General features: G+C 41.4%; 1 protein-coding gene across 2 annotated transcripts in view; it reads right to left on the bottom strand.

The window, feature by feature from the left end:
• Positions 1-23876, bottom strand: part of SEMA3E (semaphorin 3E) — a 166589-nt gene that overhangs the window by 45512 nt on the left and 97201 nt on the right. For both annotated transcript variants that reach the window (XM_053387680.1, XM_053387681.1), the window contains exons 3-4: positions 20908-20967; positions 17439-17558 (exon numbers count right to left, since the gene is read on the bottom strand). In XM_053387680.1, coding sequence (XP_053243655.1) covers positions 17439-17558; positions 20908-20967 — 180 coding nt within the window. The remainder of the gene's footprint in view (positions 1-17438; positions 17559-20907; positions 20968-23876) is intronic.

A 23876-nucleotide genomic window follows, 5' to 3' on the forward strand; every position in this document is an offset into this window, starting at 1 on the left:
CAAGCACAGCTGACCATAGATGTAAAAACTCAAGCAATGCACCTTCCTGTACCTCACACCACTTCAAGCGCAACTCACTTATACTTCACATCTCCTGCATCTAAGTCATGTTGATGTACTGTACCAGGTCAGCAGTTCAAAGTAATGCTACCCGATTGCCAAACCATAGACTGGTAACCAGAAGTGCCCCACAAATTTATATACTCCCTGCCCACCCACCTCCTGCCCCCAGCTTGCTGCGCTCTTTCCCCTCTGTTCTCCGCTGAAAGTTAACAATAGGGCAGTCTTTGTTTATTTGCACCCCTTGCTTGTGAGTTAAAAAAGGCTCACATACAAGTTTAAAGCAATACCAAATATCAAATATCCAGGCATCCTGTCCCCCCCCACTTATGTGGGGGTTACGTTCTGGGGCCCTGAGTGCATAAGTGGAATTGTGTCAAGTGGGGAGCACCCCACTTTATAGGGAGGGCCCATAGGGGAAGGAGAGACAGACGGGAAGAGAGACACTCAGCCTGGAAATTGCTTAGGGCCACTGCTTAGCCTGTCTTGAGCCTGCCTGCCTGTGGGGAGCCAGTGTGTGTGGCAGCAGCTGGCCACAGAGCACGAGGGCTGAGAAGGGCACCCAGCAGAACTGGTGCCAGGATGGGGGAGCAGATGCAAGGTAGGTGGTGGAGACTGGTCAACTGAGGGCCAATCTATTTATTTATTTCACAGCGACCTTCATAAGTGTGGGTGGGTGTGCCTGGATTAATAGAGAAACAATTGCAAGAAGCATGTACCAACAGATGAAAGAACCTTCAGCAAACTGTTAAATTTCTGGGCAAATGGGAAGGGTTATGCCTGGTGTCTGAAAGAAAACAATGTTGGTGCAACATAAGCCTCCTTGGGGAGTGTGCTCCATAGCCAACAAAGTTTTCTCTTCCTGCACCCCACTTCAGACAAAGGTGGCACCAAGAGAAGGGCATTAACGGATGAATACAGAAAACAAGGAGGTTGATATGAAGCGTGTTATGTCAAAGCTGGGTAATTAAGGCCAAAGGTATCAATGGAAAGTATGTGTAAATCTGTGCTGGACTGAATATTCAGGGACTTAAGAAACTGAAATTTCTGAAATTTCTAATCCAGAACCCGAAGTATCTGCAACAGACCTTGTATCTGGGTAAATACGGGACAGGAAATTTGTTTTTGTCCTACATTTTCATATTATGCTTTTAAAGAACTTTTGAAGGACTGATACTTCACATTATTTAACATGCTTCATTGTATTATATCTATTGTAAGTCACTTTGTGAACTTTTAATGTGAAGTGATGCAAATCAGATTAATCAAATCAAATATAAAATGATCAGATTATTACACCATACATAGAAAGTTCTCAGGGAAATATTTGCTGAAAGAATATTCCTTATGCTATTGATTACGTGTGGACTTTAAACAGGTGAGCATAGGGAGATCTCTGTGGTGTTTAGACACATTAAGAACTTTACTATTGATGGCATATTGGGCCAAAGGGACAATGAACTTGAATTGTTTCAAACACATTGAAAATTTAAAATCAGTTAATATAAAGCTACATAGAATCATCTGTTCCTTTTCTAAAGAGCATGTTGAAAGTTAATACTTTGCAGCCATTTCCCCTAAGATCTGTTTTTAATCTTCTTTACTATTGAAATTTATTGAATAACAATAGTGCTAGGTCATGAAATCTTTATTATTAAAGATAAACAGCAAAAGAGAGATAATAAATAATAACCTAAAGTATGATTTTGCAGTCTATATTTTTGTTACACATAAATGATATAGACAATATATGGAACTGTAAAGTAAAAACATACTGGAAAATCTGGAGTGAAGTCGGGTTTCTCCTTCTTGTTGTAAGTTTAAAAATTTGGGATTCCTATCAAAATAGCCATCCTGATTGCTGTGATCAAGAAATGCTGGTTTGATTTAATGCATACTGAGCGCAGAAATCCATGCAAGTATCAGTTCTCTCCCTCCTCCTCCCCCTCCCCCTCTTTTCTCCCAATTGTACTTTTCTCTGCTTATTTGTCTGTTTTATAACACAAGAAATCTTTAATAAAACCTAATTTTTGAAAAAATGCATTGGTTAGCTTACTGCTTGGAGAGCCAACTGCACAGTTAGGCATTCAAAATGGTAACCATGTCAACAAAACAGCGATTGAAAATTGCCCAAACTTTTCTTTGCATGGGTGTATAGTTCACTTTAATGATGGTAATGTCGATGCTGTGAGCCACAGCAGTAGCTGACTTCTCATGCTCCATTCTAATTCATAGTTCTGGCATCCCCTGCGGTGCCCCCAAGGCTCAGCGCCTAGTGTGACCAAACTAGTTGCGCTCTCCTAAATCTGCCTCTGGCCATGGATAACTAACCTGTGGCTCCCAAGACGTTTCTGGACTACAGCTCTCATCATTCCTGACCACTGGCCATGCAGGGCAAGGCTGATAGGCTTTGGAGTCCCACAGCTTCCCACCCTTGCCATAAGACCTATTTTTCTAGCTTTTGTTGAACACCGGGAACTCCCCCACCCCATGTTCCATCACCACTTTGTGAAGATACCACAGTTCAAAATGCACTCTGCCTAGCTAAACCATACATTGCAAATGAAAACAATGAAGACTCATGTAGCACCGTAAAGATTAAACAATGTATTACAGCATTAGCTTTTGCAGAATAGAAACTGAAAAGCTAGTTTGTTCCCTGATTCCGTCAGGTTCCACCAGGCCAGACTTCTAACATAATCCACCAGCTTCTACCCTCCCAGATTCTGTCCTGCTAGAATCTGCAAGCATGAGCTTAGAGATTCTTCCAGGCTCAACCCCTGACTTGGTGGGATTCAGTATCACCCCACCCAGATTGCCTGTCTTTTGAAAAGAAAGACTTGCCACCTGCAGTTTCACGGAAGGTGCAAAACCCTTGCTTAGTACAGCAGGAAAGCAAGAAAAGAAAACAAGATTTGGTTACTGGAAATTGTAGAGCTTATCAGAAGAACAAACAAGCAAAAAACCCAAAAAAACTAATGGAAAGTATAGCAATTTTTCAAGCCTATGAATATTTAAGATGTAATTAGCATTCTACATGAATGACTGCGTGAAAATGAGGAGAATGAAAAGATGGCACACCTAGGGGGATGACCTTTTTGAGACAGGGAAAAAGGAGAAGTGAAGAGTCTCTTGATAAAAACCATTAATTAATTTGGGATACTTCCGGAATAATTCTCAAATATTATTAAATACAGATTATTTAGTGTTTATTCCGGTTGCCTAGTACTTTACAGCACAGTCAGCTCATGAATAGCAGCAGGAGTCATCACAAGCTGAAAGATTAATTGTCAAATGGAGCTAGCAGAATGAAACCTGAAGACAGGTCCAAAATCAACTTATTTACTTATTTTCTCACATTTGCAGCAATTTGTCAGTCATTGGAAGAATATGAAGGATCACTTGAAGATGTCAAGTTACATTCGGACTGCTTTTTTTTTTTAAGACATCATCATTAACCTGAAGCTCCAAGTATCATGTTAATGAATCTAGAAAAAATATTTGTCGGCCAACAAATATTCATTTGTCCTGCGAAACTTCCATGCATCTTGACAAAGAGAAGCGAAAGTGGGGAGAGCACTGTTTGTCTTTAAGGAGTGGAGGATCACAGACATTCAATAAATGAGTAGCCAGGCCCAGGGGACGTACATGAAAATGAGCAAGGGGCTTTGGGCAAAGGAAGCTTTCCTTCTGAAGGCTTAGTTCCATTTTTCAACTTTGAGCAACTCTCCTATCAGTGTTTTGTCCACTTGGAACCTTCTGCACTGCAGAATTCAAAGGAACAGAAGTGTTCCATCCCATCTCATCAGCAATGTGTTCAAAGAAATGACTCCATTCAAAGGACTTGCCAAAGTGGAGGAACGTGGACAGCTATGTGGAATTACCAGGAAATAACTCCCAATGATCCCAGTGGGTCTTATTTCTGAGTCAACACATTTGGGATCAGGCTATAACGGTGCTTACACATGTCACAATCACTCTTGAATCGAGCTGCTGCCAAACGTTTGAAGCAGGCCCTACCAATGGAGCCATTTTGTTATTTGGTTGTTTTATCCTGCCTTCTCCTCAGAGGCTCAAGCACTCTGTGCAGCAGTCCAGAGCTTATTCCAAGTAAACTTGGCTGTCAGGTTGCAACAGTTCAGGGTTAGCAGGGCTTCACTATGAAGCAAATCCCAGGCTTTGTGAGTGAACCATTTAAAGAATGGGCTGTAGAAGAAACACACAGAACACGGTGATTCTGAATGTAGGCAAAGCCTAGGGAACCAACCCTAGTTGTAAAAGACATCAATTTAGGTGGGAATGATGAAGGTTCGCTTATGATATTTCTTCACATTCTTTCTCAATGGCCTGTGCTCGCTTTCCTAATGGCTTGTGGTGAATGTAACCCACCCAAACCTCATTGATTCACTTGAGAGCCGTGATTGTACAAATATTTATTTTTGTTATTCGAAGCTATCTTTTTTGACCTATCACATTGCAATCCAAACCAAGGCAGCTCAGTGCAATTATTTCTCCTGGATCCATTTCCTTATGACCTCATCTCCGCGGCCCAACGTGTAGGGGCTTAGGGAGGCAGAACATCTGGTTTTGCTGATCAAACAGGAGTCAGCCCTTCACTAGATGAAGAGTGTGACAAATTCTTACCCTGAGCGTATTGAGCCAGACACACTGCTTATGTGTGCCTGAGTATGTCATTGTCTGGTCAAGAAGCCAACCATCCAGAAAGCCACCAATTAGGGCTGTTTATCAAGCAAATCCAGTTATATAATCAAATATGCAGTGCTAGTTACTATTGAAATTGTTTGCTTGCTGCGCTCTGCCCTTCAATCCACTGTTTATGTGAACTCATTTAGGAAGCTTTGAAATTATGGCATGATTTCATGCACTTAACGTGGTTCTGCATGAAGTGGCCTTGCAAGAACAGTAATTTGTAAACTGCACTCCTGTACCAATACGCCATGAGGAAAAGGGCTGCCATCCTAAATCTGGGTGGAATCCCAATGAATACAATAGACTTCTGAGTGGGCAAGTTTAGGATTGTGCTGCAAATAAAGCAAATCAATTAAACAGGCAAAGTCCAAAGTATCTTTGCACACATTCTTGCCCTGCCCACACTTCTTGTCAATCAGCCTGCCCTGGGGCAGAATTATTGCAGTGGGTGTGATTTGTCATTCAAAGTCACCTGATGCAAAGATGTAGCAGGACTTCTTGCTGCTCTGGGCTAGCCTTCATCCAGCAGACACTGTTAACAGGAGTTATTGTGAAAACCCCTAAATGCCTCCATTTTAGCAATGGTTTCAGTGCAAACAGCTTCATGCCCATGGATCACCCATCACCCATCATTCATGCCCACCACCCATCAGCTGATTGGCAGTAGAAGCATGCCTTGCACCAGCAAGGTGTGGTGTTGCCACACCAGGTAAAGGTAAAAGACCCCTAGATGGTTAAGTCCAGTCAAAGGTGACTATGGGGTTGCGGCACTCATTTCACTTTCAGGCTGAGGGAGCCGGTGTTTGTCCACAGACAGTTTTCTGGGTCATGTGGCCAGCTTGACTAAACCACTACTGGCACACAGAGGACCATGATGAGTGCCAGAATGCACGGAAACACCATTTACCTTCCCACTGGAGTGGTACCTATTTATCTACTTGCACTTTGACGTGCTTTCGAACTGCTAGGTTGGCAGGAGCTGGGACAGAGCAACGGGAGCTCACCCCGTCGCGGGGATTCGAACCGCCGACCTTCCCATCAGCAAGCCCAAGAGGCTCAGTGGTTTAGACCACAGCGCCATCTGCGTCCCATGTTGCCACATCATCAGATGATCCACACCATCATATAGGTAAAGTGTGGGGCAGGTGGGAATGGTTTTTGAGCAACAGCTTGCATGCCATATGACCTGAATATGACCTGTGGGCCAGAAACCCCTCTCCACCCTAATGCCTATGTTTGAAACAGAGAGACATGAAGGCAGCAGTGGGGTTCCTCTGATTAGCCCTTCCTGAATTTGCCAGGGACTGAACCCAGTATCTTTTGCCCGCTAAGCATATGTATCTCAGCTATTAGAAGACACGGAGCCTATAATGATAAGGTAGCACCGTGACAATGATATGCAGTGATATTTAGGTCAGGCCGATGGTTTATGCATCAGACACCATTTCAAAATGAAATTTTAATTTACCTTTGCCCAATTCAGGAAGAAGGCAGGGACCATAACAGCACGGATCCACTCAAGTATTCTGTTAAATTTGGAGTACATTATTTATCTTTTCATTTTGACAGAAGCATCAGATCTCTGTGCTGTAGCACCATGCAATTAACCCCAGAATGGAATTGAGGTCCTGATGATCAAGAACAGCAGCAGAGCACATGCTGTTCCAGGTTCAGTCTCTGGCAGCTCTTGCTAAGGTTCTGGAAGTAGGTAATCGTAAGAGCTTCTACCAGACAGAGTAGATGACACTATGCCAGACAAATAGTCTGACCCTTATAAAATATGAAAATCTGAATTCTGAGGTTGCATTGAAACTTGCCCATTGTTCCTTTGGCTCTCATGAATCAGTGAGGCCACAGAATGTAGGTGTCATCAGGCAGAAAATAATTGATTGCTCATGAGGACAATCTTACATCAAGAGTACTGAAGAACAGAGAGGGTGATTAACAACCACAATGTGCACCTCGTACAGAGCAACACATCACGTGGCTCTGGGCTTATGATGGAACTCAAAACAATCCATAGGCAGGTAGACTTCCCTTGTGCAAAGCTTGCACTTTTTTTTGCCCTGGTGCTTGAATCACACGTGCAGATGTATATACATAGACTTCAGATCCCTTTCTACTTGTGTTGTGCAGAAGAGTAGAGCACAAAGAAAATGCATGAACCTAAATCTTATTCCCCCTCCTCACGACAAGCTGGGGTTAAGTGTGGACCAGAAACTATAAGCCCACTCTGCTTCTTCTGGTTTTGGCGTAGTTAGATAAATGTCTAAATGCTCTTTGGACGATGTACCTGAAGGCTGAGTGATTTCACACATCTGACGTGACCACCTGAGGGAAAGAACAGGCAGTGGGTCATATGGAACCAGGAAAGGCTGTGACTAGACTCTTCAAAAAAACCAATAATGCATTTTTACTCCCAGTTCTCATTTCACACTGGCAGGATGTGCACAGAGAAGTGTATAACAAGACAAAGCCATGCCTTCTCCAGCTATCCACACATCCTATGTCTCATACAAAGACTCCTTCAAAACAATGACACCTGACTTTCTCTGCAGTAGTTTGCTCAAGAAGTATTAATAAGTGCCTTCATTACAAAGGTCAACTACTCTAGTTTTAAAGAACCAGCTGAGTCAATAGTCCTCATTTTCTTTACTTATTCCTACAGTTTTCTCACTCTCAAAAGCCTCTTAATCAAATCACACATCTTGCCTGCAAAGAGGGAACAGGGCACACACAGCAGACCCATGCATTCAACCAAAACATTTCATTGCTTTTTGGGTGTAGAGGTACACCCTCCCCCCCAGTTTCAATCATAAAGTTAGCCTATAAATATTTTAAAATAAAGAAATAAGTTTAATTACTTATTATTTCATATACCACAATGCAAAAATGGCAATTTATAAGTAAAAAAACCCAATTGCACATTAAAAGATAAATGTCCATAATTAACAGCTCCTCATTCGCACAGCAGTGATTGCTATGGTCTCTACATACCACAATTGTTAAAACAAAGCCTTAATATATGACTCTTCCATCAAATGAGCCGGCAGGCATTTATCTACTCATTGAAGATGAGGCAGTTTTATTACTGGCAGCTGATTACAATGTGGTAAAGATGGATCTGGGCTCTCTCACACTAGAAAGTGATGGTTACAATATAGCTAAGATTGGGGTGTCTCACTGAACCACAACTCACATCATCCCCAGCCATGTTTGCTGGGCATGATGGGATTTGTAGTTTGGCAATACCTGAAGGGCTCCGCACCCCTGAGCTAAGAGGATGAAAACTTTGTATAACTTGCTGTTAAAATGGAATACGCAGGATGAAACGGTTAAATCTGCAATGATTAAATGGGCACAAGATATTGGTCATAACATTATGTTTGCTGACTGGGAACAGTTGTGGACCACCGGTATGAAATTTACGGCATGTAATGCCTTAAGAGAGAATATTATGAAAATGATATATAGGTGGTACATGACATCATTCAAGCTTGCAAAAATATATCATTTGCCTGATAACAAATGTTGGAAATGTAAAGAAAATGAAGGTACAATCTTTCACCTTTGGTGGACGTGCCCAAAGATTAAGGCTTTCTGGGAGATGATCTATAATGAAATGAAAAAGGTATTTAAATATACCTTCCTGAAGAAACCAGAGGCCTTTCTCCTGGGCATAGTCGGCCAATTGGTGCCAAAGAAGGACAGAACTTTCTTTATGTACGCAACAACAGCAGCAAGAATACTGATTGCAAAGTATTGGAAGACACAAGATTTACCCACCCTGGAAGAGTGGCAGATGAAGGTGATGGACTATATGAAACTGGCGGAAATGACTGGCAGAATCCGAGACCAGGGAGAAGAGTTGGTGGAAGAAGATTGGAAGAAATTTAAAGACTATCTACAGAAATATTGTAAAATTAATGAATGTTAAAATGATGATTGGATTGAATAGGGGGTATTAGCAACAAAGTTAATAAGAATATGCAAAAATGAATTGATAATGGATGAAAATATAGAGTTATAATATGTTAAGATATAGAGTTAAGATAAATGAAAGAGGGTAAGGATTTGCTGATTTGATTATTTAAATGGGAATACAAAAAGGGGAGGTGTGAGGAGGTCAAGGAAACAAGTTAATGAGCATAAAGTTATAAAAAATGGATTTGTTTTTAATTCTCTTTTACCTATTCGTTTTTTGTATATTGTATTTTTATTTGTATTTTTTCTTTTTATGTATTTTTTTTAGGTTTTCTTTTTTTATTATTTTGTTCTTTTCATATGTTCTTTTTTGTATTTTGTAAACTGATGTTTTTGTAAAATTCCAATAAATATTATATGAAAAAAAGAAGAAAACTTTGCTTTGGGTAATGTGGGCCATTGTGACATTGTTACAAAGGCAACGCAAAATTATAAAACGAGGTGTCAGGCGTGAGGAATTCGCTTCCTCCCCCAATGGCACCAAGAAGCAGGGAGGAAACAAGAAAGTTCTTACTTATGATTTTATTCAGTCATCACGGTGAAAGACAAAGAATCCAGCCATTCCCCAGTGATGGCGTTGCTCACACTGAGCTCCGCCCCTCTCCCTTCTAGCAACAACACCTGCCTCTACGGTGTCAGTCTGTGGTCAATGGTCTTTGTGCTCTTCGTTCTTGCACTCGTAAGGAATGCGCATTTTGGTGGTGGTTAGGCTGCCCAGTGATGTGTCAGCTAACCGCTCTGCCTCCCCTCCTGCTTCTCTTAACACCTCATAACTCTGTTGTTTGCCTCTCTCTGAGCTGTTATCTTCCTTAAAGCCCTGCTGTAATTTGAGAATGCCTTCCTTTTCTCTGGGAGCTACAGGGGAAGGGGGCGGGGGGCGACCTCCACCATTCCTTCTCCTCTTCAGTCCAGTCCCTGACACAAGATGTCTTATGAAATTGCCTTGCAGCAGAGGTTTCTCAGACTTTCTTCTCCACAGATCACTTACATTGCTAGGGATCTTGGTGGACCACTTAAAAAACTACAAATCAAAACACACAGAATTTTGAGGTAATGGGCAGCACTGCTGCCTCAAACAGTACCCTATTATGAAAACCATGCGCCAAAGTTATGAGCCTCATTAGCCAGTTTGATAATACAGCTTTTATCAAAAGAAGGGCCTCAATCTCCATTGTCAGAAAAAGCAAATCAAGCACAGGGTAGGAATAAGGAGAGAAATTTGGTTCAATTTGCATTTATGAAGCCGTGGAATTAGAGTTCACTAGCAGATTATGCCCCATGAACTTGACCTGGGTCAAATTCAGCTCTGCAACATGGACTTCAGAATCCTGGGAGTGGAAAACTAAAGAGGGTAATTTCTTCCACATGTGGTGGACCTGTGACGAAGTGAAAAGATTTTGGGGACAAATTTACGATGAATTAAAAAAAATATTGAAATACACCTTCCCCAAAAAACCTGAAGCGTTCCTTTTAGGTATGATCGGAGAGGAGATCAAAAATGAAGACCAAACATTCTTTCAATATGCAATGGTGGCCGCCAGGATTCTGTTAGCACAAAACTGGAAAACTTCTAACATCCCCACCATCAGAGAATGGCAAATGAAACTATTCGAGTATATAGAATTAGCGAGAATGACACAAAAGATCAGGCATCAAAAAATTGTAAAGTTTACGATTGGAATAAATTTTTAAGTTACATTGAAGTTAATCTAGGTATTACTAAAATCACAGTGGGCGGAATTTAAAACCTGCGATGTATAGAGCTGATATAATACAACTGCAGAAAGGTTACGAGTTTATCTAGCCTAAACTGAGATGGAAGGAAGTCAATTGAGTGGTGTTTGTAGGTTTGTTTGTTTTATGTTTATAGGTGTTTCTTCAGTTTTTCTTCTCTGTTGACATTATTTTTGTTATTTATTACTTTTTTTAATATCTTTGTACTTTTTGATGTTGTTTTCAAGAACTCAATAAAAAGATTATAAAAAAAAAAAAGAATCCTGGGAGTGGGAAATGAATCTTCTTTAGGTGTTCCCTTCAACCACAGAACTTCCTAATCTGCTCTTTACCAGTGGCTGCTGGTCACTCACGAAATCTTGTACTACTTTGTTTTGCATGGACAGGCGGAGACCCGCAAGCCCCAGGCGACCCCTGGGAGGAATAATGACACCTGACAACGTGTTATGGGATTAAAACTGGCCACAACTTTATTAAATTCTCAGATGTAGGAAGACCTTGGCTTAGGCATTGGGCATTTATCCCTCCCAGTCCCCAGCTGGAGATCTGGGAAACATCAGGGTTATCCGAAGTGTGTGGGGATTGGGCTGACTCTGGAGAATGTCTGTTCAAGCAGAGAGCCTGCCCCCCCCATTTCACCGCATCATGGGGGAGAGCACTGACAACCCATTGGCGTATGGCCAGTGCCTCCCCTCAAAGCAACCCCTTTAACGAGGAACCCTGGGTTCGCCGCCGCAGGAGGGGGGCATGGGTCACCACTCCATGCCCCCCCCCAATCAAGGGAAAATAGACTAAAGGATTCCACCCAAGGCCTACAGACCACCAAAGTTGTGACGTTTTGCTACGGGGAAGGTGAAACCTGCCAATGCAGGGGAATTCCTTTCTGGTCCCTCAACGGGGACCATCTAAGACCGCAGCAGCACCTGCATAGCTGTAAAGAAGAAGGTTAACTGCGAAAGAAGGCATAAACTCTCCAAGGTGGTTGTCACCAATGGAGGCTAAGGCTCAGAGAAAACTTAACATGGAGGCCAAATGGCCTAAATATTGGGAAATTTTGGAACAAGAAGGGGATAGACTGAAACTGCAGAGTTTTGAGAAACTGAAAGACAAAGTGCGAGATTGGCTTCACTATTATCTGATAATGGAGGTTTATAATCTGGACAAGAAAGTTGGTTTTCAGGTGGAAAAATCTAAATTGGAAACAGAATTGCTAGAATCCAAAACTAAGACTTTGTCAAAAATGTATAACTTGCTGCTGAAATGGAATACTCAGGATGAAACGGTTAAATCTGTAATGATTAAATGGGCACAAGACGTTGGATATAATATCATGTTTGCTGACTGGGAACAGTTGTGGACCACCGGGATTAAATTTACGGCATCTAATGCCTTTAGAGAGAATATTATGAAAATGATATACAGGTGGTACATGACCCCAGTCAAGCTTGCAAAAATCTACCATTTGCCCGATAACAAATGTTGGAAATGTAAGGAAAATGAAGGTACATTCTTTCACCTTTGGTGGACGTGTCCCAGGATTAAGGCTTTCTGGGAAATGATATATAACGAATTGAAAAAGGTATTTAAATATACCTTCTTGAAGAAACCAGAGGCCTTTCTCTTGGGCATGGCTGGCCAAGTGGTGCCAAAGAAGGACAGAACTTTTTTCATGTATGCTACAACAGCAGCAAGAATACTCATCGCAAAGTATTGGAAGACGCAAGATCTACCCACTCTGGAAGAATGGCAGATGAAGCTGATTGACTGTATGGGATTGGCAGAATTGACGAGCAGAATCCGTGACCAGGGAGAAGAGTCGGCTGAAGAAGACTGGAAAAAATTTAAGGACTATTTACAGAAATACTGTAAAATTAAGGAAAGTTAAATGGTGTTGGATTGAAATTGAGGGGTTTCTAGCTGTAATGATATAAAGGAACATAGATGGGGGGGGGAAAGGGTTTGAAAAATGAGGTAATGTTACAAGCTGTAATGCTCTAAATGAAGGATTTGCTGAACAAATAACCTTAATTGGGATACAAGGAGGAGAAGTATGAGGAGGTCTGAGAAATTTGTTATTTAAAAGTATGATTTATGAACTTTATGTCTTTTTTAATGTTTTTGTTTGTTCTGTTTTTGTTTGTTTGTTTAAAAAATTGGAAAATCTAATAAATATTCTTTAAAAAAAAACGAAAGAAGGCATAAACTGATGGAGGGCAGGGTGGGGGAAGTTCAGGAGCCGACTGAGGACCAACAGGTAAGTTACACCCTCTATTGTGCGTGTGGGCGGTCCTAACTCTACTTGGCCAACTCCCTTGGCAATGCCCCCCTGCTGGGATTGGCTAATTGACGAGGCTAGGTGGGAACCTATAGGTATCCAGCTTGGGGGGCAGCGAAGCCAGCTACCTTGCCGGGGGTCTAGTAGTCTCCGGGGGGGGGCTGCGCACGACCACGCAAAAGCCGCACCACAGTTAATGCGGGGAGTGGTCATTATTCTGTATTATTTAACCACTTTACCTCATCAGTTAAAAAAACAACAACCCTTCTCTCATTACACCAATTTAGGTGAATACTTCATGCCTTGGGTGAAGTCTGGCTCATATAAGCTCACGCCCCAGAACATTTGTTCATCTTTGAAGGTGCCACAGGACTTAGAAACGGCTCTCCTTTTCTTTCAGTTGGTGGATTCACGCAAGCGTTTTATAACTTACCATGAGGTGAAACACATTTTTCAAAACCTTTGTCACATGGCCTCACGGTTGACTAATATCACTAATCCTATATAACAGATGTCTTATTAATATAACAATATCCATTTATCCACATTTCCTTTACTTGTCAGATGTGCGGAGCGGGGAGCCACAACATAAATTTTGATTATAGAGACAATTAATAAAAAGCATTTCAACTTGTCAGTTTTAAATGCCTGGTGTTTTTTTTTAAAATAAAAAAAACACAACACCAATACATGCATGTCCAAGGACATTCCATAGGCCACATTTAGATCCTGTGACAGCTGTACAAATTTATATCCCAGTTCCCTTGTGATAGTTGTAGCGCTTTTCCTGGGTGCCTATAACTACTGAAAGAATTAAGGGAATCTATTTGCAGGCTGCATGAGAAGGACAGAGAGCAGAAACAATGAACTGAAAGTCTGTGAATTCAAACAATGCACTGGAGCTCAACAGATAATAAATGGCAGGTAAAATCTCCATTCATGCACAGAGCAGTAGGAAATGCTGGGCTCAGGTAGATTTACACCCTAATCCTAACCTTGTTTGTGTCACATTAAGAGCTAAAACAGGTGAGCAGAAGCCCCTTATTGTTTCATGGCAGCGGAAAAATCAAATACAAAACAAAAGAGTCAGAAAAAGGGTTCTAGATTAGCATACTCCCCAGAATGCTATTTTGGGGGAAGGGGGAGGATCAAAATGTTTGTGCACTTCTTTTCATCACGCGGGGCTCAAACTCATCCACTACAGCTCTAAGGCTTTAGTCCTCAGGACAGTTACTTATGAGTAAGCTCCTCTGAAATCAATGAGATTTTCTGTGCATTCCTAACCACGGCCACTCAAAATCAAGTCCTATTGAATTCCTTGTGGCTTACTGCCTACTGATATCAGTGGGATGCACTTTCAAGTCTACATAGGGAGAATTGCAGCTTTAGCATTCTGTTTGTTTGTTTTAAAAAACAACAAATGAAGAAAAAGCCTAGTCGCTTGAAAGGTGGGATCAAACATCCCAGTACAATCCAGACAGAATTAACAACCACAGCAATCAGAACAACCATTGCCTCCCGTGGAGCACTTTTGAGTGTTCAAAATGCTTCACGGACATGAGTTTGCTGTAATCCTTACACAACAGCTACATAGGTTAGTGAGCATAACTCCCATGTATGTACTGGGGAATGAGGCTGTGTGTCTGAGTTCGTGGAGGAGGTGAAATTTGAACTGCTGTCTTCCCGATTCTGAGCTCAGCCTCTTAGCTGCAGCACTACATCCCTCCTCATTTTATGCATTTTTCATTTTAATTGATTGATTGATGAGGAAATACATGGAAGCTCACAAAACAGCTAACAGAACCAAGAATGAGAAACAGGCCTGCAAGAATTCACTAAGTAATTAATTACAGAGCATTTAGTCAATGCTGAAGCGGAACAAACCATTGGCAGCTTTTTCAACTGGATGCATTATTTATTTCCAAAATCATTTATAGGCTGCCTCTAGGGGACGTAACCCACCCAAGGCAACTCACAATATCATAGAAGTAGAGTGACTACAAATAATTAAAAACAAAAAACACTAAGAAATCAATCCGACGTTTCCAATCAAACCTTTCCAAAGTTAAAACGATGCTCAGGCGGCTTACAACATATAAGAGATTGCATAATTACAAACATAAAAAGTAGTCATAAACAATAAAATCACCAAAAAGTGCACAACCAAATCGAACAATTTCCACGTAAACTAACAAAAGTGATAAAGTGAACAGGTAGTACACTAACATAACAGCTAACATTGTTAGATAGGTTGTAAAATAGCTCTTTGTGGGTGGGAACTTATTTAAGAAATGGCAATCCAAGAAAAGGGGTGTGTGTGCAATGGCTGGTTTGAAATGGGTGGGTGGTGGGGAGGCAGATTCTGGTTATTATTTGTTATCTATATAGTTCATCTGAACACGGTTGGAGGTAGAGGGACTATTTAGCTATGTATCTAGGCTCTTGGCTCTTGATAGATGTATCTTGAAGCAACAACAAAGTTTATTGATCAGACCACACACACACACACACACACACACACACACACACACTGAGATACATATTGGCAAAACAAAAAATGCAGCCTAAGAATAAAAATATACAAAGTGCATTGCTGTACTAGGGTGATTGTGAACATTCCCTCACAAAACCAATAGTATATCCATTGACATGTATGATCTTGCTTCCCTATAGCCTGTTTGACAAACAGGACTAAGGTAACAGCTCCAGCTGGCAGGCCTTAAATTGAGAATGCAAGGTATATTACTGCTATAGCAAGAACATTTATTCAGGCTGAGCACGCATAAACATGGATGTCATTCCTATAGTAATGTCTCTGACTGAAACCACACTTTCAAAACAAGTGTAACATTTGACGAAAAATATATGTGATTTGTATACAGTATTTTTACACCAATGTAAATATCGCTCACGAATTCTGCTCCAAGCAATTAGGAGGAGATTTTCAATATCCTAGGAAACAGCAGATCCTACTCAATTCATCCAAATCTTTCCCTAGGAAATCCTTCAGCAATACTTTTTTTCTGTTGGGAATTATGGCTAGAATTTATATGTACACACTCTTTGATTGATAGTTTATAATAAAATGCAAACTATTCTGGCAAACATTCTGATATGTTTGGATAAAAACTGTAAATGGAAAGGACAGTCTTTGTAACTGCATATATTTTCTAAGCTTCTTTGCTGTGTCTGTAGGGATGTCAGTTGATGTTTACCCCTAAGCTGGTAGGCTCTCTCTGCCGCAGCTGAAAGTTCATGCAATAAAAATACATTAAATCAAATCTAATGCTGCTTTCTGAACATTATACCCTTTTCTATTTTCTTATTGGGAGAGTATGAATGATACAACACAATCACACTCATGTAAGAATCATGGTGGTCTTGTGACCATCACACTTGGCTCTGGAATTAGAATGGCAGCTTAGAGAGCCAATAGATCTGGCTGTCTTGGTCTTCACAACTAGCTTTCCTTCTCCACAGACGCATTCTGACCAGAATGCAGGTCTCCTGAGTAATAATGGTCTTATCTCTCTTCGGGACCACGTTGGCTGTCATAGTATGTATCACTTTCCCCAAAGGCTTCGTCAATGTAGCAGTTCAATGAAGCTGGGAGCTTAGGAGCTGTAGACCTTTCAAGGCTCATGGCCTTGTCTTCCTCTCCTTCCAAGCAGCTTCATCTCCAACTAGCTAGGCCCATCAGCAGTGGCTCTGAAGCTCCTGTCTAGCTCACCATCTGTGGTTCTGCAGCCTTCGGGGAAAGGGTGGTTTCCGAGAGCCGATAAAGAATCCATGCAGCTGGTGTGGGGAGCTTCAGTCCCAAGACAGCAGCCACAGAGACCTGAAGGAAGACTATACCTTTCCCGCCCCGACCTGGCCACAGTGATCCATGCAACGGTCATCTCCAGGCTTGACTACTGTAATTCGCTCTACGCGGGGCTGCCCTTGAAGCTGTCCCAGAAACTCCAGCGGGTACAGAATGCTGCAGCGAGGCTCCTCACGGGGTCTCTGCCATGGGAGCATATTCACCCAGTGTTTTTCCAGCTGCACTGGATCCCGGTGGAGTACAGGGTCAGATTTAAGGTGCTGGTTTTTGACCTTCACGGCCTAGGACCCTCGTACCTATGGGACCGCCTCTCCCGGTATGCCCCACGGAGAGCCTCAAGGTCCAAAAATAACAACACCCTTGTGGTCCCAGGCCCTAAGGAAGTTAGATTAGCCTCAACCAGAGCCAGGGCCTTTTCAACTCTGGCTCCAGCCTGGTGGAACGCCCTGCCTCATGAGACCAGGGCCCTGCAGGATCTGATTTCTTTCCGCAGGGCCTGTAAGACAGAGTTGTTCTGCCTGGCCTTTGGCTTGGAGCCAATTTGATTCCCTCCCTCTCTTTCTTTTTTCTTTTCCTTCTCCTCCTGTGATGAGGCTACATTTTAATATTTTAATGTTCCATTATTTTAATGTTGTTTTTAATTTTTGTTTTTAAGTTGTAATCATTCATCTTGTTTTTATTATTGCTTGTAAGCTGCTCTGAGCCCGGCCTTGGCTGGGGAGGGCGGGGTATAAATAAAAAATTATTATTATTATTATTATTATTATTATTATTATTATTATTATACAAAGTTTCCCCACTCCCATACTCACAGAGGACTTCTTTGGGCTAATTGTACAGAGTGTTTCTTACCTCTGACTGATGGCCAACTCGGATAAAGGCACAGACGGGATCAAAAGCTCCTGTCCCACAGGCCAGCAGGTGTGTTCGGTTGAATCGGTGCAGGGCACGGATGTAATTTGCGCACTCTTCCTAAGAGGAGAGATAAGAACTGCAATTAAGTAGGCCTCGTTTAAAAGCAATCCTTCTGACTCTTGAGGTGACATCATGAAGACTGCACTTTGAACAAATTTCCTCTATCCATCTGGCATATGGATGTGCTTTCCAACTCTAAATGGAAGTTCCCTTTCCACGGAGGAGAAAGGTGAAATAAGTGAGAGTTGTCAGGTCTCCAGAGCCTCAGACTCAGGGAATCCGGAAGATGAGCCTGCGAGAGGAGGGGGGCGGCCAAATTGGGAGATGATGGAGGCAGGGAAGAACATCTGGCGCATCAGAGGTAGAGTCTGATGGATGTGAGAGAAGAACTAATAGTAAGAAATCACATTCCTTTCAACAAGCCAAGCAGAAAAGGGGCCTAGGCCTTCTTTCCATATTCTAATGCTAATATTATATACTGCTTCTTGGAAACCCTGAGAATGAAGGTGACAACACATGACTATACTCAGTCCTACTCAAAAGCATGTCCCTTTGGGGCTTACTTCTAGAAGATAACTGTGTACAGTGGTGCCTCGCAAGACGAAATTAATTCGTTCTGCGAGTTTCTTCGTCTTGCGGATTTTTCGTCTTGCGGAGCACGGCTATTAACGGTATTAGTGGTTTTAAGAAAAAGGAAACAAACTCGCAAGAACTCGCAAGACGTTTTCGTCTTGCGAAGCAAGCCCATAGGGAAATTTGTCTTGTGAAGCAACTCAAAAAACGAAAAACTCTTTCGTCTTGCGAGTTTTTCGTCTTGCGAGGCATTTGTCTTGCGAGGTACCACTGTATAAAATCACAGCCTAAACTCCCCCAAACATCAGGCCAAACCTTGAGGCCTAGCAACTCTTAAATGGGACATGGTGCCGCTGCAAAAAAAAAACCCCTTTCTAACCTACTGTAAGGGGTCTCATTTCTCTTTGCAGAGGTGTTGTGGCTGGCTAGATATCTGACTGCCCCTAGGTTTTGCAGTTCCAAACAGAATCCAAAACCAAGTCCTGGTGGGAGAGTCCTCAAAGCTGAGCTATGTTTGGCTTGACAGCTCACAAGTTGTCCAGGCCTGCTATCAAAGGATGCAGTAGTGCTAAATCACTACTAAACAAGTGATTTAGAAAAGCGTGAAAACATCTGCTAAATGTTCTATTGCTCAGGACTGAAGCAAGTTATAAGCAAGGTGCGTCAAAATCAACATGTTTTGAGTTATGCATTTTGAAAGAATTTTGAAGGGGATGTTTCCGGAATGATTTATTTTTCTGAAACAGATATGAGATAAAAAGCTTAGGAAGTCAAAAGGAGAAGTTATTTTAAATGGTAGAGAGAAAGTGACTTCAGTATTTAAAATGTTTGTAACCTATCCATGGTAACATCTTACGCTCTTGAAAACTATAACCTTAAAGATGGTTTCATGTGCACCCTTCTGAACTGTGAAGTTCAGATGGGCCTCAGTGTCAAATTAAAATAACAGAAGAACTCTTTACATACACCTAGGAGACTCCCTCAGTCAGTGCTATAACCATCATTCATTTATTACGGCCATAGGCCCATACAGGTAAAAACAACACATAAGTGACAGCTTGTGCCGTAGGGGAAAAAAAAAACAGTCGCTAAAACACCACTATAACAATAAAATACTATAAGATGGAAAGGCATACTACGCCTTAATTAGCTTGTAGTGCTCGTTGTCGTCGCTTTTGGGAAAGGACAGCGACCAGGAACCTAGCCACCTTCAGGGTCGTGTGGGTATCCTTGTCTTGCAAGATTTGGGCAAGGTGGAATTTTGGTGGGGTACCCTCTAGTTTCTGAATGATTGATCCCAACAAATTTGCCCGTGGCACATTGAACAAGGGGCAAATGAACATAATGTGCTGGAGCGACTCCGGCGTCACCTTATCACATTCGCACACGGCGGGGGCTTGGCCCTTTGAGAATCTATGTCTCAGGACATTGGAGGGAAAAACGTTAAACCTCGCTTTGGTGAAGGCCAGTCTATGGGCAACAGTCGAAAGGGAGGAGAGGTATGATGGAACGCAGTAAGTTAAAGTGATACCAATGTTCTGGGGCGAGCAAACACCTCCCCCCAGCGTATAATTTCGCTGTAAGTCGATGTCATCCAGTCTTTGGCGGATCAATCTTTGAGCAGTGATTTGGTCTAGTTTTAGGGAATCTGAGGGAGAGATTCCATAACTCAGGAGTTTGGCATGAATTTTACTAGTCCAAAGGCTAGAGAATTCATCTCGCCATAAGCATTGGACAAGGTAATGGTTTGGTAATCTATGCCACAATGATAACCAGTAATTGAAGACTTGCTTCCACAGACAAGTTTCTAAGGATGCGATCTTCAATTCTAGTCGCATGGCTGCATTGCTTACGCACAGGGGGAGCATTAGGAGCCGACGTAGGAATTGGCTTTGCAGGGTCTCAAGGGGAGCAAGATCTGTCATCACGGCCCAGAGCGGGGCAGCATAAGCAAGCACGGCAACCACTTTTGCCTTGAACACCTTTAGGGCCGAGGGAACATGCTATAACCTTTAAGGAATATGCTGTTACACCTGATCTGATCAGCTGTTACACCAGGTATCAAAGAGCTGTCCCAGGTGAGGTGCTGGCTGCTCATCTCTTGTACCCACCAGGGCTGCTAGAACAATGTGGCCTATGTTGCAGCTGGTCAGCTTTTTTTATAACATGCTGATAACAGGAATACACCTGTGTGCCTCTCCTGCATCTAAGGTGGTCAATTCAGGGCTTAAGCCTCATTTCTATGATCTCGAAGGAAAGGAATAACATATAAGAGCCAGAATGAAGGCAGGGTCAAGTGCTCTCTCTCTCTCTCCCTCCCCCCTCCAACATTTCTCCGATGAAAATAAGGACATCCCATTTCATAATGATAATATTACTATTTATACCCCACACATCTTACTGGGTTGCCCAGTGGCTTCCAACATACATAAAAACATAATTAAACATTTTAAAAAACCCTTCCCTATTCAGGATTGCCTTCAGGCAGCTCAGGGGTCAGATAACTCCATACCCTCCAACATTTCTCTAATGAAGATAGGGATGTCCTTCAGAAAAGCGGGACATTCAGAGATTAAATCAGAAACAGGAACGGCTTCTCTAAATCAGGGACACCCCTGGAAAATAGGGGCACTTGGAGGGTCTGCACCTGGGGGCTGTGCCCTCATGTTCATGAGCGGATGCTAAAGGAGGCAAACATCATCAACCCTGTTTGAGTGCCATGTAAGATGGGGGCCCTGTGCATGCGGGAGAGAGGGGTCTTGCATAAAGAGGGGTTCCCGGCTCTGATACTCCCCTCCCTTCAGTAAATAGGAATATTCCAGTTAATACATACAGCATATCTTCCTTTGACTGTGCATTCCTCCACCTGCAGGGATGTAGTAGGCCAATGAATCTGTAATAAAATGAATTATTTAATAATTGGGATAAAGGATCTGTAATTCTCATCTTTCCTTGTCTGGAGCTAGCTCAACAACAACAAAAAATCTTTATTATAGTCGTAGACCAGCATAAGGAGGGAGGGGTACAATCATTTAAAATCATTTAAAATCTTTTTTAAAAAAATGTTTTTTTTTTTAAAAAACTAAACTAAACTAAAAGGAGTTAAAACAGAATATATACATAAAAATCCATAAGAATCCAAAAGAGGCTAAGAAAGTCTAAAAGAAGGGTTAGGAACATCAGATAAGGGTGAAAGAGTGCAAAAGGATAGTATATATAAGACCACAGCTATCAGTCTACAGAGCACTCCAGTACGAGTTCTCATCACATCCAGCCTGTGGCACAGGTTATCATCTGACAAATATTGAATGCTGCTCTGCAGAATCTGGCAATGTTGTATGCTGTAGCAGGATTGGTATCTGAAACCAGCAGGGAGGTATAGAATTGTCCTGTGAGCCCTGGGAACTTATGCAGTGATGGTAAAATGAGGCTATAATTCTCAGTTTATACTAATCCAGCCTTTTGCTCATCTTTCCTTGTATGGAGCAGCCTCTGTTCTCGACTGAACAGAATGAAAGTGAAAATTTATCAGAAGAAACTGAGGTTATGTGACAGGCAGTACGAATTCAGACATTTACAGAAGTTCATGGATACTTTAGGCAGAAAAGATTTTGGATGGGCTGGCCTACTCAATAGGCAAAATGAGGCTTTAAAAAATTATTAAGATTTTTCAAGCTGCAATAAAAAACAAACTAATCTAAGCCCAAAAATAATTTTAAAAAGCAAAAAGAGAGGAGGAGAAAGGAAAGGTCTTCTCTCACAGGTATATCTCAACTTTTGTCCCAAACAGAAAAAAGGTGAGTCCTATCAGCAGGTAACAAAGAGATATGAAACAGAGAAAGATAAGGAGAAAAAAGAAATAGAAATAGATGGAAAGAAATAAAAATATGCAGAACTTCCAGCTGTCTGTCAGTCAGTTGTATATATGTACAGGATTTCTTCAAAATATTTAAAATGTTCACTCCAAAATAATATCCAGTTGTTCTTCCTTCTGCTAGATGTTGTTTTTCCCATCTTCAATTTTTGAGGGGGGGGGGCGTTATGTTATCTTGCCAGCTGGTATTTTTTGTTTATTATTTTTATGATAAGTAAGCCTCCTCAAAAATGGTTTTTGATGGGGTGGGAATCAATATATCATGTAAATAAACATCTAAACAGATAAATAATCTAGCCTCCATACAATTGTCCAATAAGTCAATTCATTCCGCAAGTGGCAGTATGGGCCAGGGCATTCCCAATGGACAGTCAAAATCCAAACCATTATCCATTTCCGACTGAGTTTTAAACAGTTTATGTTTGAAAAGCAGGATGACGTTCAAGAACGTGGAAACTTGCAACTTCTCACCAGCAGATTATGGAGCCAACGAAAGGGTATTACCATGGATAAATCTATCTTTCAGCCGAAGAAAGTAACTTGGCCAACATCCTTTTTGCACATATGCACAGACAGCACATGAGTGGATTTATAGCCTTTGCACAATGCATTCCCTCTCCTTGATTGCAAGTGTTTAATTGCTGAATATTTTCCATGCAGATAATGTAAGCTATGTTTGCACAGTACATAAAGCCAAAAACTAATTGATTGTAAATGGTGGCCTTTAGCCCTCCATGTGTGATTTTCCTAGGTATTATATACTGTTGGAGAATTCCTCATGATGACTACATCTTTAACTTGGTATTGGGTGCTTGCCAAGATGACAACCTTTTGGCAAACTGGCAATCCCTATCGCTCAGTGATTACTCCAGAGCATTTGAGCTGGAATGATATTATACTAGCACACATTTTGTTGGCCTTTGTGTGTGACTTTTTTTTGTTCAAACAGAGTTACTCAATAACTGTCATGACCATGAGTCAGTCTCTGAAGCATTTCAACACGAGCAATTTTTCTTTAACCATCACATTTATTTCACCTTTGAAATACACAAAGCACGCAATAAATTTATGCTGGAGGGGGGAAGCTGAAACGATAGCAGGAAGTAGCTTTGAAACATGTCTTCTTTTAGACCAAGCATAGGCAGCCTTGACCCTCCAGATGTTTTGGGACTACAACTCCCATGATCCCTAGCTAACAGGTAAAGGGGTCCCTTTACCTTTACTTAATATAATATAAATGTAACCAAGTTGAGCATAAAAAAAGAGCAGCTATGCAAATGAGACATATACAGTAGTACAAAATCTCGCCTAGCGGAAGACGCAAGATTTACCCACTCTGGAAGAATGGCAGATGAAGCTGATTGACTGTATGGGATTGGCAGAAATGACTGGCAGAATCCGTGACCAGGGAGAAGAGTCGGCAGAAGAAGATTGGAAAAAATTTAAGGACTATTTACAGAAATATTGTAAAATTAAGGAATGTTGAATGATGCTGGATTGAAATTAAGTGGTTTCTAGCTGTAATGGTATAAAGGAATATGAAAAAATGGTTCTTTATAAGTAAAAATGTAAGGTTATAATAACCTAAGATGTTGGATAGAAAATAAGGTGTTTTTATAAGCTGTAATGCTTTGAGATAAGGATTTGCTGAACAAATAACTTGAATTGGACTACAAGAAGGGGAGGTATGAGGAGGTCAGATAAATATGTTATTGAAAATTAAGTATTGTGAACTATATGTGTTTTTAATTTTTTTTTGTTTTTTGTTTGTATAAAAATTGAAAATTTTAATAAATAGCTTTTTTTTTAAAAAAAAAATCTCGCCTAGCCTCTCTGTAGCCTCAGAAGAAGCCCTAATCTTATTTTAAAGGAATGCTCGGCATATTGTAGGTAGCTGATTGAGCGGTGAAGTGAATGGAATCTCTTCC

This window comes from Podarcis raffonei, chromosome 5, assembly GCF_027172205.1.
Source record: "Podarcis raffonei isolate rPodRaf1 chromosome 5, rPodRaf1.pri, whole genome shotgun sequence".
NCBI classification, from domain to species: domain Eukaryota; kingdom Metazoa; phylum Chordata; class Lepidosauria; order Squamata; family Lacertidae; genus Podarcis; species Podarcis raffonei.